Here is an 18223-nt window from a genome sequence, read left to right as displayed (position 1 = left end):
TAAGAATATAATACAATCAATAAGTAAGTGTAACTCTTACTAATATTAGAAATGTGTAAGAGAGTGAATTTGTTTGTGTTTGTTTGTAACGCTTTTTACGTCTTAAATGAACCGATCATCATTAAATGTATACATGTTGAAAGGGTTACACACCTTCACCTTCACCTCACGCTGGTGAAGTCGCGGACGGGAATTAGTGCTCCTAGATTGCATAAAGGTTAGGATTAAACGAATGATTTCTTATATGATGAATTTATATAATTATTAATACAAAAAAGTGAGGATTTTCGAGGCGTGAAGTTATTTTCAGTGACACTTGGTAACCTGGAGAAACTTGGTTGCAGAAACTATATGATGTAAGCTTTGACTGTATTGTGGATTAAGTTTGCCAATATTAAATCTGTCTGTACATGTAATCGGCAGATGACCAGGGGAAGGTGTCTCACGACCTGTGAGACTACAAGACCCACAGCTTCACTTGCTTTATTCCAATCGATTACCTAATTGAGGGTCATTACGAATTTTGCTTGGTAGGACTTTGTGCAAGCCATTTTCTTACAGTGCCAATGTCTATGGGCAGTTCTGGCCACTTACCAACGAACGGCCTTTTTGTCAGACTGTTTATCTATTTAAAAAAAAATCCTTTTTTCTGTTATAAAGCTCGAATAAACGAGACTCGTTACTTAAGTCTATAAACTTTATAATCTGCGTAAAGTTTATAGACTTCTTTATAATATAAGTATCAAGTTATGACTAACTCGTTGATTTAATGCCTAGATATAAGGCCGCAGATTGACAGCCTGAGGTCCTTGGATTAAACTCCAGGTTAGGCCTGTAAAAAGTTATTGGATTTTTCTATCGAAGATTCTCATTAGCAACCCGGAGTTTGAAAATTGGAACTTTGTATACTCGTGCCTTGTAAAGCACGCGAAAGCCGTTAGTCATGCGCCTGAACTCTTTCCAGTCGTGTCGGATTGCCGTCCTATTATAGTATGAGACTAAGGCAATAGATTGCACCAGTGTTGGGAACACACTTGTGCCCAATAAAATGATCTGCGGAGTTGGCTAATCTCTGAGATCAAGGGGACATAATCGAATTAAGAATATGTGAGCAATTACGCGCCAAAAGTTTTATTTTTAATTCCACACCCACACTCTTTCGTGTTTACAAACGTACAAACGAAAATAATGTGAAAAAATCACGTTACATATCTCTGTCGCTATAAATTCACTCCGCAAACGAGGGACTGAAAATACTACGGTATAAATTTTTTTTTTACGATCGTGTATATTTTTTTTTTTATAAAATTGAGATAGCTTCTTATGTTTTTGACATTAATGATTTATGTTTGCCGTGTAATATAATATAATATAATGAATGTATATTCAGTCAGACATTTTAAAATTTTATTAAATACTTAATAAAATTTTAAATGACTGACATACAATGCACAGCCTTAACAAGATAGAATTTGGACAGTGTGTGTGCACTGAGGAAGGTTTAAAGGGGGTTTGATAGGGGATGAAAGAAAATTACAAATAAAAATAAAACGACTTATATTTTTTCCTAATTGTTTTTTTAATAATTAAATAGAATTAAACTGTATTATATTTTAAATTAAACATATCAAATTATTAAATCTCTACTATAAATATATTTTAACTAAAATAATTGACTTTATTTAAAACAAATACATAAAAAAACTTGCTAATTGACAGCTGTCAAATTTTCCCGCCCGTTGACAGATTAAAAATAAACAACGCGTGTTCCGTGTATTGACGTATTCGAATGACCTCTACCTATGTTCAGAGCTTTAGGCTGATCGTCTACTTGATACTGGCCGCGATCATTCCCATTTTGTTTATTGTTTTATTTGATTTGATTCTAATAGCTGTTTTTTGTATAGAATTTTATAATTATACTAATATGACAATTAAAATGATTGCTATCTCTTTTTCGCGTGTCGGTCAATCAAATAGTCCTTAAACGAATATCAAGAAAGAGTTAATTTATGAAAACATTTGAATCTGTTATTACATAATATGTCGTTATTTTTTTATAAATATATATTATAAGGCGTATAATGACGTGACGTACATTTAACTTGTTAAGGTTAAGGACATTTAATTTGTTAATATTAGTACTTAATGAAACAAGCATTAAAACATCGATATTTCATGTGTAAAAGAGATAGAAATCCATCTAAGTACAAGAATTTAAAACAATCGTCATAAATGCCGGTACAAAGGTCATGGACTGTTGACTGTTGTTTGTTTTTTTTTTATTATAGGTAGGCCGACGGACCCATGGGCCACCTAATCACCAACGCCCATAGACATTGGCATTGTAAGAAATGTTAACCATCGCTTACATCGCCAATGTGCCACCAACTTTGTATCTAAGATGTTATATCCCTTGTACCTGTAATTACACTGGCTCACTCACCCTTAAAACCAGAATACAACAATACAAAGTACTGCTGTTTTGCGGAAGAATATCTGATGAGTGGGTGGTACCTACCCAGATGAGCTTGCACAAAGACCTACGACCAGTAAAGGCACGGGACTGTATACACTACCAACTTTCAGACTCTGGGCTGCTATTGAGAATTTTCGACAGAAAAACCCAATAACTTTTTCACCCATTGGACCCAGAACCTTTGGATCTGACAAGACCAACGAGGCAGTTCGCATTACACAAATACGGGCAACACAAGAAACTTCACATCCGTAATCCGTAACAGCCTCTGAATGTCTGCTGGGCCAAAGGCCTCCTCTCCCTTTTTTTTTGAGGGGAAGGTTTGGAGCTTATTCCACTTAACCTTCTCCTCAAACTTCACATACTAATGGTGTATCACATTACTAGCCTACTACTGTTGTAGATTTTTATTGTTAATTTTGGTAATATGCCTATGTCTTCAATATAAATAAATAAATAAAAAACAACAATTTCAAAAATATTAATCACTAAAACGGTGAGAAAAAAATGTTTCACAAAATGTCTCTAGTGCCGATGATTAAACTGGCTCCCTTACCCTTCAAACTGGAACAAAACAACAGTAAATATTGCTGATTGGCGGTGGAATCTGATGAGTGGGTGATACATACAAAGGCACAAAGCTCAACCACCAAGTTTTAATTGAATAATCAAAACTGATTTGCTAATATTATTACAAACATTATTATGCTATTGGTTTTATCTAATACTAGCAAAACCGTAGGCATCATCCTGCCATACAGACAATTTTTCATTTGGTACACATATCGACAGCAACGCCACTTACCGGGTCCAAGGAACCCATTGAAATATACAATCAAAATTTCATTTAAATCGGTCCAGTCGTTTACCTCCTAGACTTTGAGTTACGTGACAAACATGTGCAAGAATTATATATATATATATATATATATATATATATATATATATATATATATATATTAAGATTATAAACACGAAAGTAAGTTGTTTTATTTGCTTGTTACGTTTTCAAGTCTTAACTCGACCGATCATAAAAAAAAATTGCATATGGGGTACAAAAACATAGGATACATAACACTTGCCCCGCCACACTCGGGTGAAGTTGTAGGCTGATATTAGTTAAAATAATTATAAACAATACCCAGATATCCGAAGATCGCCCAATAAATGTTACAAGCAAGATATTTATTAGATTTGGCGATATACCAATCAGATATTTCAAACAAATTTGTGGGTATTGTGAAATATGTGTGAACTGGCATTTATTGTTTAGAACGCTATTTATTCTGTGGTCAATTACAGCATCACGTTAATTATTTACTTTGAGGTTATAATTGATAAGTTATGTGAAGTGAAAACTTTGTATCTCTTTTTAAGCTCATTGCGTTTAAGTGTGATTTGTTTCATGAATTTCAGAACTCTTATTTACATTAGTTTTATAAATACATTATATTCAATAACAAAAAACATACAATACGTTCATACTGCCAATGTCAAACATAGTCTATCGTTAGTTGTCATTGTTGTCATGTTGTCGTGTATTGCTCTACCGACCAGGTGTTGCCAACTATAATTAAAAAATGTATGCATAGAAGAAAATAAAAAAAAATTAAATATTGAATGTTAAATCTCATTTTTATAAACAATATTCTTTTTTTTTTTTTTTTTTTTTTTTTTTTTATATCACCGGGAGGGCAAATGACTCTACTCCACCTGATGGTAAGTGGTAGTAGAGTCCAAACGCGACGACGGCCAGTACAGACGGGGAAAACGTTCTGCACTAGCCGCCTTCGCCTTGCCGGCCCGCAAGATGCCTCTTCACGCCTCGTTTGAAGGAACCCGGGTTGTAAGAGGAGGGGAATACGTGAGCTGGTAAGGAATTCCATTTTTTGGAAGTGCGACAAAGAAAGGAGTTGCCAAATTTCTTTGTTCGCGATGGAATTGATGTCACAGTTAGGCGGTGACATCGAGAACCAGCTCGCGTGGACTTAAGAAGGAAGGGGGAGCTATGTGCGTAGAAAACAGATATACAAAGATTATTTTTTATTTATACATAAAGTATAGCTAAATCTATTCATTGAAGAGTCATGTTAAAATATTATAAAAAGCTTGTAGGTACAGAACGAAGATAGAAACAAATGTTTGATAGACTTGGCTTCTGACCAACGCATTAGTTTATAATCTATTGTTATGTAGACTTATTGTTTATGGTGTTAAGGTTTATGGAGGTCCCAACTAACCCGAACTCCTTATAAACTAAACTAGATTTTAAGTCAATTCATTTATAAACAAAAATTTCAATTATTTAATAGGATTTTTGATTTGGAATTGTAAATATTACACCATATACTAACCTCAGCTCTTTATTGTAACTAAAAGCTATGAAAATTTTGATATTATTCATAGTAGTAGTAGTAGTAACAGCCTGTAAATGTCCCACTGCTGGCCTAAGGCCTCCTCTCCCTTTTGAGGAGAAGGTTTGAAGCTTATTCCACCACGCTGCTCCAATGCGGGTTGGTAGAATACACATCTAGCATAATTTTAATGAAATTAGACACATGCAGGTTTCCTCACGATGTTTTCCTTCACCGTCAAGCACGAGATGAATTATAAACACAAATTAAGCACATGAAAATCAGTGGTGCTTGCCCGGGTTTGAACCCATGATCATCGGTTAAGATTCACGCGTTCTAACCACTAGGCCATCTCGGCTTTTTTTGACTATATTAATAATTTTAATAGTGTGCTAATTGTATTTTACATGTTCTCTATTAGTAAATTGCACCCGTTCGAAAACTAAGACTAGTAATTTGTAACTAAAGAAAACTAACAAAAATTAAATAGATAAAAGAAGTTTCACGTTAATATTCTCCTAGGGATCATAATTACAGGTACAAGGGACATTACATCTTAGTTCCCAAGGTTGGTGGCGCATTGGTAATGTAAGCGATGGTTAACATTTCTTACAATGTCAATATCTATGGGCGTTGGTGACCACTTAACATCAGGTGGCCCATATGCCCGTCCGCCTTCCTATTCTATAAAAAAAATACAGCAATTTACAGTCCGATCTGTGTCACCGATATCTTCCATATTACCACCTGTACAATCAAGTGATTGCGTTCCTTATGTACATCGTAAGTGTTCGCTCAGGGTCGATATGTCTTAATATATCGTTTCTAAGGCTAGGTATACGCAATTTTAACAAAATACCACAGTCACTTCAGTTACCACTAAGCAATCCCGTTTCCGAATATATATCCGACAAAAATACATGCAGTATTTAATAGTTGGATCTCGTGTAGGAACTAATTAAGGTTATGTTAATTATACAAATTTGTTTTTAAGCTCTTTCCGGTCGTCTCGGATTGCCGTCCCATTGGATTATGAGAGTTAGGGAATAGAGAGTGCACTTGTGTTTGCGCACACACTTGTGCATTATAATATCTCCTGCGCAGTTGGCTAATCTCTCTTGAGATTGGCCGCCGTGGCCGAAATCGGTCTGGAGGACTTGTAAAAGTCTATTTGAATAAAAATATTTCGATTTAATTTAATTTAATGCCCGCCTTAATATTCCAATTTTAAAATTATCGAAACGAAAAAAATTAATTATTTTCGGTATCAATAAGTGTTATGAAGTGGGCTGAAGTTAGGTAATACGAAATCACCATTTTGACAGCTATTCAGTAATATATAGTGATCTTCAATATTAGTTATCAATGAATATACGCACTTAGGTGCAAGATATATTTGATCCATAAGCTGTAGCCATTATTGTGTTACCAAGCGACTGCGAAGTTTCTTTTTCAAATCAAATCAAATCAAAATATACTTTGTTCAAAAACCCTCTTGTGAGCACTTTTGAATAGTTTCAGAATATTTTGTAAGATTAAATCTAAAGTTACCGGTTCGGAATGTAGATTCTACCGAGAAGAGCTGACAAGAAACTTAGCAATTATTATTTTTCGGCAATCAAATTACATAGATAATAAAACTTAATTTTCTTGTATGCGTATAGTTAATAAAAATGACATTTGAGGGGTTCATTCCGAATCGGTTAGAGAATAATAAAATATTTTTGGCTGGGCTAATGGAGCCCTTTGGCCAGTGCCTTGAAGGCCTAGGCAAAAATTCGGGGCTGAATATGCTTGTTAAGTAAATAACTACGACCTTGAGTTAGAGTGAAAGGAGGAATTGGTTCTGGTGACAAGAGGGGCGGAACAAAATGCTAATTAGAATTACAAGGGAAAAATAAAATGTTCCAAATAATATCTATAAGAATGCATGAAGATTCCAACGGATAGAAGGAGAGATGATTAAGCATGCAAGATTATAGGGTGACCCCTTAGGGTGAGATAAGGGGCAAGGAGTAAATGACGCAGAAAGGCAATCTCTTTCCTGATAAATAGAATATGACCAGCGTGCTAGTAAGACCTTTTTATTTATATTCATCAGGGATGTTGATTTCTGAACTAAAAAAAAATTTGGGCATCAAAACTTCTTATTTTATTTTATGACGTCATAATGTAATCTCAAAATGTTTCATTGGTCTCGTGATTATTTTATAAGGCCGAATGCTCAGTTGATAATATACTATTATTTGGTTGTAGGTCCTTAAGGTCTACACCAAATACTTTTCCCCTCATCAGCTATTTTACCGCGAAATAGCAGTACTTCGTATTGTTGTGTTCCGGTTTGAAGGGTGAGTGAACCAGTGTAATTACAGGTACAACATAACATCTTAGTTCTCAAGGGTGATGGCGCATTGGCGATGCAAGGAACATAATAACAGCGACAAGTTCTATGAATGCTGGCGGTCACTTATTATCAGTTGGCTCATTTGTCAGACCGCCTTTCTATTTTATAAAAAAAAAAAACAAATCTCCCAAGAAATGACCGTCTTCAATCTTCAATATTTGAAAAATAGATTATTTTTTTAATAACTGTGTTTCATCTAATGGTATCTAATCAAAGCGATTTATTCTTCTGCGTGTATCGGATAGTCTAAACTTTTTAACGTGTTTATTCTCTGACGGATGCAATTAACGTGACTTGAGTTGTCTTTTGAATTTAATTTTCAAACAAGTTTCAGGAAAATAGATTTCTTTGTAAATTCAAGGTCATTGTTAAATGTTTAGTCTGTACGTTTTAGAAATACTTCGTGAAATCGACATTTTCATTGTTGTTTTCGAAATAAAGGTCAATAATTTTGCCATAATTTGTTGGTTTTTAATTAGTCTGTCTGCAGTGCTTTTCCGTAGGAATTCACTTAATTCATTATTCATCCGTGAAATGTTGATAAGCGATTTATGGTGATATACTATTTTGATGCGTGTATTATTGAAGTGTTATAATTATTACGGTCAATGTCGCATATCACTTTCTGGCACTTCACGACCTTTTTCTGCGCGAGTTTCGAGTTTGTTCTTACAGAAACTCTTACTGGATAGGACAAAATGTTTTCAACCGTCAAAAAGCAATAATATGTTGTGTTGTTATATATTAATGTAGTTTTGTCAGTATTTGAAGATTTCAGCATAAAAGTTTGGTGTTTGAAATTGATTTAATAGAATAAAGTAATCAATTTTATATCACTTCATTATATAAATAGAATGGCGTGTGCAGAAAAATTGCACATATAAAACCTTTTTTATTATTTATTTTATTTTTGAAAACAAATGGTATACGATATAACAAAGTTACTAATATTAAATTAAGACACATTATATTATTAGGACAAATATTAAAAAAAGATTCAAAACATAAGTGAAATAATAAAAAAGAAAACGAGACAGCAAGAGAGAAAATTAAAACATAATTATTACTATATATAATTTAATTAAATTAAAAAAACAAAAGCAACTATTTCTACAAAATATTCCCAATACTAAATTTATTTAGAGATATATAATTATTTATAAAAAATTTATTGTACTAGGTATAACTTCTATTAATTATACAACTTCGAATGATTTATATAATATATTTTTAGTTGCGAAAATATAAAAAGTATGCTATAACTTTATACGAGTTAGAGTACGAAGGCAAATATTGATTTAAGCAAATGAGTTATCCATTGAGACGGACCTGAACGGAATTCTATCTACTATCAAACACGATGACTGTGTCCCACAAATAAAAGACTCGACATGCTATTGCTTTCCACATCCTCAAGGGCAGAGCTTAAACTTCATTTAGAACACACTCGAGCCTGGAACAGCGAACATCAGAAAACTGAATTCGTTATTATATTGAATTCACTTTGATAGTAACCAAATTAAACAGTCAGCAATTTTTATTCTACAGAAAATTCTCTGTTGAAATAAAAACGTTATTACCTGAGTATAAATAAGATTACGGTAGGCGTCTCATCCATCAAAATTTCTTAAAAGCAAAGGCGCTCAGGAAATAATTGTATTCCATACAAGCATTAAGAAACCATTGTTACAAAATGGTTCAACTTAATCTATTATAAAGATAGAAGGCTTTTTTAAATCTCTACTTGTACATAAGGATACGTATGGATTCCACAAATTCGTTAAGCGCGTTGTAATATTATACATGTATGTATGTATGTATATATATATAGATTTTAAATAGGTAGGCAGGCTAATGGACCGCCTGATAGTAGCTCCTATTAAAAAACATTAACCGTTCCTTTGAATAAGATGTTATATCCCTTATGCCTGTTACACTGGCTTACTCGCCCTTCATGGCGGAATGAATACTAAATATTGCTGTTTGGTAAATATGTGATGAAGTGGTACTCAGACGGACTTGCACAAAGACCTACCACCAAATAGATGAAAAATACATACGCAAGGCATGTTTCGTAATCTCTAGGTGCTTTAATAAATTACATAACATCTTAGTTCCTAAGATTGGTGGCTTATTGTTTATGTAATGAACGGCTTATATTTCTTACAGCGCCAATGTGCTATGGGCGGTGATTAGTTACCACCAGGTAGCCCATTTGCTCATCCGCCTTAATAAGCAATAAAAAAATTGGTGACAGTTATAACGTGAGATTTTGACATGCTTATCCATCTTTCCAGTATAATACGGTCAGTCTGATTTGTTCTATTAATATAGAGCCCTTTATGTAGCCCTGGGGCCAAATTCTACTAATTTATAACGATAACGAACCAATATGATGTTAACATATACCGTTGTGACAAAACCAAACATAATTCTTAACTCTTATAACAATAGTCGATAATTAAATAAAATAATAGGAAAACGGAAAAACGACAACGATCACGCTTCGATTCGATTGCGATAAAGTGACAATTTGTTTGTAGAATTGGTCGCTGTTTACGTAACAGTCCAAGACATGACTAAATGTCCTAGATAGCTTTGTACCAGAATCGTGTATTAACTCAATCGGATGAATATATACGAAACAAACAGATGCATTAAATTTTATTCACGTTATTGTAGGATATTTTTATTATACCATCACTAGTTACAGCTTGTGGTTTCGCATAATTTAAGGGGGAAGCAGATTACGTACCCTTTAACAGGATATCAGCCATTGTGAAGTTCCAGAAATATTTAATCTGTTTTATTAAAAATTGATTTCCGGCCGTGGTTTTTGAGAGTTTTAAGTACCGTGTGCCCTGATCTGAACCTCACACGACTTGTATGCAAAAATATCATGATCGGTTGAGTAGTTAAGACGTGAAAGTGTAACAAACAAACAAACTCACTTTCGCCTTTCAATATTAGTTAGGATAATATAAATTTAACGTGTGTAAAACCTTATAACTTTTTTTTACTCTTATTAGGCCAGCGTTTGACCGTTGACTTGCCTGATAGTAAGCATCGACACGGTCTAGGATGTAGACTGCTTAGAAGAAACCTGTTTACTCTGTATTTGAAGACACCAATGTCGTACCTATCATGAAAAAAGATCGTTCTTGTTCTGTGTTTGTTCGGTTATTATTTCTACAACGCTTGATGAGTTTTTACATAACAATCACCATTACTCAGAGACTGCTACACAATTTTCAACTCGCTAAATCAGTTACCGCATAACGGACGGAGGTACGTATAATTCTGACAACGAAATTGCAGCTTCATGAAATCGTAGGCGTTTTTACGTCATATTGCGTTATATGGTAATTTATTATAGACCTGATGCATACGATCATCGCATAGAGGGTTGTAATGCTGAACAACGTTATTTAAGTACAAATATGCTGTAACGAAATTGACATAATATGGTCTAATGATAAGTTAAATGATTGTAAATTGTTGTTTGTAAAATGATGATTAAATTGTTTATAAATATATAGCAACTAGCTCGCTCGTGCCCACTTTGTTAGGCGGTAAAAAAAAATATTATCTCTAACCTTTCGTCCAAATTATTTGCAATAAAGCTGAAAAGTCTTTAAGTTTTAAGTTGAGACGATAAGTTTACTTATTTTGATTAGAATTCATAATTGTTGATAATATGACCTAATGATTTAAATTATTTTTTTAATATAAAAAAACTACTTTTTGTGACTTAAAATTTATAAGTTAGACATATGCTGACTTTTTTGTAGGCATTATCAAGCTCTAAAAATTTGCTCAATCATATATCTCTCATCGTTAAGGCAGCGTTCGTAAGATCGTTTTTTTTTCGACTTTGCAAATCCGACTATCACGAAAAATAATTTTAGTTTTTCGAGTTAATATATGGCCTATGACACTCACAAATAATGTGACTTTCTATTAGTAAAAGAATTTTCAAAATCAGTTCAGTAGATCCACAGATTACCTCTGGTAATCCTCTACAAACCCCTACAGAAAATGGTACCCCCTACAACCTCACAAACTTATCCTCTTTATAATATTAGTAAAGATTATAACAATTTTTATTTTACTCAATTTTGCATAATTCTAATTGAAAGTTACAAAGGCTAAGTATTTATTGTGTCACAATAAACTTAAAAAAATATGACTTCATTACTTATATTATTGCCCTGTCATTCCTTACATCGCATGCGCCATCAACCTTGGGAACTTAGGTGTTATGTCCCTTGACTAAGCCTTCAAACTACAATTCTAAATATTATAATATATATATATATCATCTCGTTACGTTGTTATTATAGTCAACATAAACTTTAAGAAACATTACTTTATATACTTTTAGCCAACTTAGAACCATTAATTTATTACAGTTATTACCGGCTTTATTAAACCGGGGTTCGCCTTCGGCCAACAAATGACCTTCAGTTGAACACTAGTTCTACCACAGAACTAGGTGGTAGGACTTTGTGCATGGGTGGGTACCACCCACGCATCACGACTTAACATCAGGTGGCCCATTTACCCGTCCATCTACCTATAAAATAAAATAAAAACTATTATTGTCACTGTTTAATGTATACGGTATACTGAAAATATTTCAATTAATTATCAAGGATAGTTAGTTATTTTTTAAATGATCTGAGAAGGAATCGAAATTGAATATTTACGAGAACAAGTGCTGCCAACGTGCCATTCATCAGATTTCAATAGTAAACAAACCGCTTACGCATAAATTCGTACGGATCAAGTTGTCAGTTTTCATTCAATCACGTTCTGTTTTATTTCACAACGAGTGTTATTTACGGCCAGTTCGATCGGTAATATTTGAGTCGATTTAATTGCTGACTTAATCAATTTTTTAAATAAACAAACTAATCATGAAATAAATTAAAAGGCAAAAAATATGCCGATGATGTTAATAAGTTAATTTTCAATTTTGCCAACCATGTGAAAATAACGGAAGTAATCACAACGCATAAATAACCAAAACTACCTCATTTATTTATTTATTTAACACTTTTTGCACAACATATACATAAAATGAGTGAAGTAGGAAACAATCAAAGAAATAGAAAATAAAAAATGGTGCGCAAAGGCGGTCTTATCGCTTATAGCGATCTCTAACAGACAACCTTTGCTGAAAGAATTTTGTAAGAGAACAGGTAAGTGCATTTACATATAAAAAGGAGATACTAAATATTTAATAGACTACACATATCTACATCCCACTAACCACATATACATACATACATACACACACATACACATATACATTCATACAAATATATATATATATATATATATACATATATACACACACATATATAATTATTACTTAGCATATACATATTATATATAATTATAGAGTATAAAATTATATATAGATAAATTATAAACCACATACTATTTCATACATACATACATACCTTACTTGGAAATGGACAAATAATAGCTTTTCAAGCGGTATTTAAAAATACTCAATGAATTCGACTGCCGAATATCTGTAGGCAGTGCATTCCAAAGTTTGATGGTTTTTGCAGTAAAAGAGTTACTGTAGGTTTGTGTCCGGCTGCAGGGAGTAACTAGCTTATTATCATCCGAAGAACGCAGGTTGTGTGCGCTGTCGCAACCAAGAAATTTAAAGCGTTCTTTAAGGTAAGATGGTGTGTGATCGATATAAATAATAGAGTAGAGAAGAGATAAGGCGTGTAGATTTCTTCGTAGTCTGATTGGCAGCCACTTTAACTGAGACCGATACTCGGAGACATGATCAAACTTTCGCAGGCCAAAAATAAATCTTATGGCTATATTTTGCAGCCGTTCTAATTTATTTAGGAGGTCTTCAGTTAAATCCATGTAGCAGACATCAGCATAGTCCAGTATTGGTAACAGGAACGTATTAGCTAAACTGATCTTTGCCTTGATAGGCAATAGGTTTTTCCATCGCCTTAAGAAACCAATGATAGCGAAAATCTTACGACTCATTTCAGTGATTTGAGGTACCCAGGAAAAGGAAGCATCAAGAAGTAGTCCAAGATTTCTAACAGTCTCTTGCATGTGTAATATTTGGCCCTCAAATAAGATTGGAGGTAGATGTTTAACTTGGACCCTCGTCAGAAGCTTATGACTGCCAAATATAGCCACTTGCGACTTGCTCGGGTTCACTTTGAGACCGTAAGATTTACACCATTCGGATATCTTTGCCAAATCATGATTCAAGGTTGCAGCTGCCTCATCGATACTGTCTAAAGGAGCGGTAACGTAAATTTGTAGATCATCAGCATATAGATGATAAGAGGAGGAAATAAGTGAAGAGAGAGTATTAATGAATATAGAAAAGAGAAGAGGAGAGAGCACACCACCTTGCGGGACACCGGAAGGAATATCTAGATAGGATGAATATTTATTATTAGCCATTATGCATTGCTGTCGGTTAAACAGATAAGAGTGGAACCATTCAATGACAGTAGAATCTATGCTTAGCGATCTTAGGATTGCCAAGCATATGTCATAGTCGATGTTATTAAAGGCATTTGAAAAGTCAAGGAGAGCTAGTACAGTCACGGATTTGTTATCAATACCCTGGCGAATGTCATCACATACCTTAACAAGAGCTGTAACTGTACTATGGCCTAATCTAAACCCAGATTGAAAAGGGCACAGGATTTTATTAATAGTGAGGAATTGGTTTAGTTGAGAGTGAACAACACGCTCTAACACCTTTGAAAGAAATGGAAGAACAGAAATAGGTCTAAAATGAGAAGGAAGCAAAGGATTGGAAACTTTAGGAATAGGAATCACGAGAGCTTTACGCCATACAGAAGGAAAGGCACCATGTAATAAAGAATAGTTAAATATATGGCATAAAGTAGGCAATATACTGTTAAGGGTAAGAAGTATAAGTTTTCGACTAATTCCGTCACAACCGATTGCATCAGATTTGATGCATAGGATGTGTTTTTTTAATTCTCCCATGGTAACAGGACTGAATTGGAAAGGAGGATAGCTAGGGATTGGCAAGGAATGGAGATAGTTGAGTGTGATGGATTTGTACTGATTGTTTAGAGAGGAAGAGGAAATAAAGTGTTTATTAAGATCATCGAGATTGAAATTGGCAGGAAACGTTTCTCGCTGACGCCCTATCCCCAATGATCTCAAAAACTGCCATATCCTAGATGTTCCGCTTTTTTCGATAGCATTAGTAATAAACTTACGCTGAGCATCACGACAAAGCATACTGCAACGATTTCGCAGCTGCTTATATTTTAAAAGGTTATCGTTCGTCGCATTTCTTTTGTATCTAGCTTTCGCAGCATTACGCTTTGCCATGAGTGCTTTAATGTCCTGAGTTAGCCAAGGAGCCGGTAGGTGCTTAAGCTTGATAGGTCTTAAAGGGGCATGTACATCCAATAGATCATTTAATAGGGAATTAAATATACTCATTTTATCGTCTATTGAGTTGGCATTATATATTGCGGTCCAGTCGATATTGTTTAGATCAGCCATAAAATTGGGAGTATTCAAATTCTGGTAATTTCGCCGCATGACTATGGTGGGCTTAGCCCGCGGAGGTCGTATCCTATAGGATAAATAAATTAAGTCATGGTAAGAAAAGGCTTCAGCGGGAAGCTGACCATGCGCATCAACATGACTAGGCGAGGAAACAACCATTAAGTCCAACAGCGATGGCAAACAATTCGGAAAAAAATGAGTTGCGTTCGTATGAAGTACATTAAGGTTACAGCTATTAATTATATTTTTAAAACGTTTGGCGCGTTGATCATCTTTAATTAAACAAGTATTAAAATCTCCCATAATGATTGTGTGATCAACAGACGCACTAAATTGTTCCAGCAAATTTTCAAAATTATCAAAATAATTAATAGTAAGGGATGGACTATAAAAAACACCCAGTAGTAGTTTGAGATGGCCGAATAAGACTTCAATAAAAATATGTTCAGATGACTCACAGTATTGTGTAGGAGATTTATTTAAAATAGTAAAGGGGATATGACTACGGAGATATATTGCCACTCCACCACCACCTTTACCGGTACGATCATTCCGGATCAGATGAAAGCCAGGCAAACAGTAAGAAGTTGAAGGTAAGCAGGGTTTCAGAAAAGATTCGGATACTAGGACGGCATGAATATTTTTACTATCGAAGGAAGACAGGAAATCGGGGTAATGAGAAGGTACACTCTGTGCATTTATATGCACTACATTAAAATTTTTAGTGAAACCGGAGAAAGTTGAATCTAAAAGAGAGTTTAGAGGAATAGAAGCACTATGAAAACTATCATCACTAGAGAGCACTGCGTCACTAAGATACTCACTATTGTCATTCGAGTCGCTTAAACTGAGAGTGTTTGAAATCATGCTGGTTATATTAACAACCAACTATTATATGTATGTATAAATTCTAAAAATAATAATAATTAAAAATATATATATATATACAAATAGATAAAATAATAAAAATATATATGAATAAAAAAAATATATATATATATATAAGGTCTAACCAAGGCATATCTCTAACCCGCCAGCAGTATGTGAGATAGCATTTTAAAATTAATGTTGAAAATACCAATCATATCATATATCATAATAAACAATAGGAGTGGATACAATTTTAAAGATTTAAGTGACACGGTAAAGAAAACAATAAAAAAAAAAAATAATAATAATAACTAAAAAAGCATACATCAGCATTATGAATAATTACACAACAAGTATCCACAAACTATAGAACTATTATAACAAGCTATTAAACTATCCCAAAAAAAAAAAAAAAAACAAGAAACATTTAAATAATAAAAAGGATATTAAAAAAAAAAAAAAAGTACTAATTAAAGTAATACAAAAATAAGTGTAAGATATTTAATTACTACAGTTATTTGTACTAAAGAAAAAAAAAAAAAAAACTACGGCCAAAATGCAAGAGTCCAAAGCCAATCAACTACAATTAGCATGTAAACTTGTCAAACGTCTAATTGTTGACATTGTACCGACATGTCCATTAATTATAAATAATGAAAGTAAAAATAGAACAATATAGTATCTAACATAAATACAAAATACAAATCGAAGCTAAACACTAATGTTCAAAAGTATACGATATTAATTTAATGCTACAGTACGTCTAACAAAACAAAGCTTACTTTTTGACAGTTCTCTTGCTTCGAATAGCCTGAGTGGAACTGGTAGATTTAGCAATTGAGTCGACAGAACTGGTACTGGGAATAGCAGCAGGAATAGTAGCCAAAGGAATATCATTCTGTGTGCATTTGATTGAATTAAGTTCAGCTGTTGTGACAATACGATGGCGCTTACCGTCTGACCCAGTAACAATAACGGCACCATCCTTCGTCCAGCATTTAGATATTCCAAACTTCCGTCTCGCAGCCATAAACAGTTCATGTCTCTCCTTAGTAAGGAATTCCGAAAGAGTCACACCCGTATTTTTGAGAGATGTTTTCGAGTACCAGATTTTATTACGAAGCGACGCGTCATGAAATTTGACAAGAATAGCTCGAGGCTTATCTCGCGTGGATTGACCCAATCGCTGGCATCGGCTGAGCTTATCCATGGTAAGCTCGGGCAACTTGAGTTTATCTGATAAAACCCTCGACACCACAGTTGGTACATTCTCCTTTACTTCTTCAGGAATTCCATGCAAGAGGAGCATCTTCCTTCTACTTCGCATCTCCATTTGGTTGTATTGCTTTGATAGGAGTTCAACTTGCGTCTGAAGGCTCTCCAACGCAGTTAAAACAAAGACTCTAAATGTATTAAACTGAGTCGCTATGTTGGTGGTTGGACTTGATGCTGGGATAGAACTCTGAAGAGTCTTTTGAAATTCAGCCATCCGTGAGTTGAAGTGTTCAGTCAGGTCTTGAATTGAGTGCTTGATGGACTCCATAGTGCAAATGTGAATGTATTATATATTCTTTCAATGTTTCTGTTTATGGGGGGATTTAATCCGTGTTATGGAGATTTAGCTGGCAGGTAGGGAACACTATTAGCACATTTGTATTAGTGTAATTATTGATCTTCCAATTTATTTAATTGAAATTAACAAGAGCTCTTATAAAACCGTGTTGTCTTTTATTTGACACCTACCCGAAAAACTCATGTACAAACTTATAACAATTCGCTTTATATTTATTTAAACAGACACATCAACAGTTTTTTCAATTTATTTTTATATTTTGTTATTTATTGAGAACATCAAAGAAAATGTCTACGTAGATATATGTATTGCAATCATTCATACATTGTTTGTTTTTAAAAACCTTCATAATTTAAATATCGAACTATTTTACGCGGGCACACGTCAATATGTTAGCACAGATAACATATATCTCTCTCGTTATTTAAATTGTATTTGTAAAAAAAATAATAACACAACAGATTTATACTTTTGCCGCCATTCTCGGACGGTCTCAGACTTACGTATTTTTTTAGGACTTCATTGATATTATTAGCAGGGATAACTTAATGGATGGAAGTAATAGTGCGAACTGCGCGAGGACCATTTCCCGTGTTGGCTGTGAGGTACGGCCTCACAAAAGGCGTCTTTAGGATACGCATATTCACGTTGTTATTCAAAGTAACAGCCAGTACATGTCCCACTGCTGGGCTAATGCCTTCTCTCTTATTTGAGGAGAAGGTTTGGAGCTTATTCCACCAAATTTCAGAAATGCTATCAGGGTTTGAATCCACGATCATCGGTTAAGATTCACGCGTTCTAACCACTTACCATCAACTGGTGGTAGGGCTTTGTGCAAGCTCCTCTGGGTAGTTACCACCCACTCATCGGATATTCTGCCGCAACACAGCAGTACTTGGTATCGTTGTGTTCCGGTTTGATATAACATCTAAGTTCTCAAGGTTGGTGGCATTGGCGATGTAAGCGATGGTTAACATTTCTTGCAATGC

At 34.1% G+C, this 18223-nt stretch overlaps 2 protein-coding genes across 2 annotated transcripts in view; one reads left to right on the top strand and one right to left on the bottom strand.

The window, feature by feature from the left end:
* The window catches only part of LOC126779176 (diacylglycerol kinase 1), a 127493-nt gene that overhangs the window by 17477 nt on the left and 91793 nt on the right, over positions 1-18223 (top strand). The window lies entirely within an intron of this gene.
* On the bottom strand, positions 16426-17207 carry LOC126779264 (uncharacterized). Its single transcript, XM_050503196.1, has one exon. The coding sequence runs from the start codon at positions 17202-17204 to the stop codon at positions 16440-16442; it is 765 nt and encodes a 254-aa protein (XP_050359153.1). The 5' UTR covers positions 17205-17207; the 3' UTR covers positions 16426-16439.

Source organism: Nymphalis io, chromosome 28 (genome assembly GCF_905147045.1).
Source record: "Nymphalis io chromosome 28, ilAglIoxx1.1, whole genome shotgun sequence".
NCBI lineage: Eukaryota > Metazoa > Arthropoda > Insecta > Lepidoptera > Nymphalidae > Nymphalis > Nymphalis io.
This window is presented reverse-complemented; position numbering and strand designations above follow the sequence as displayed.

Coding starts and splice junctions, on each gene's coding strand:
- LOC126779264 (XM_050503196.1), bottom strand. CDS start 17,204: ATGGAGTCCATCAAGCACTCAATTCAAGACCTGACTGAACACTTCAAC.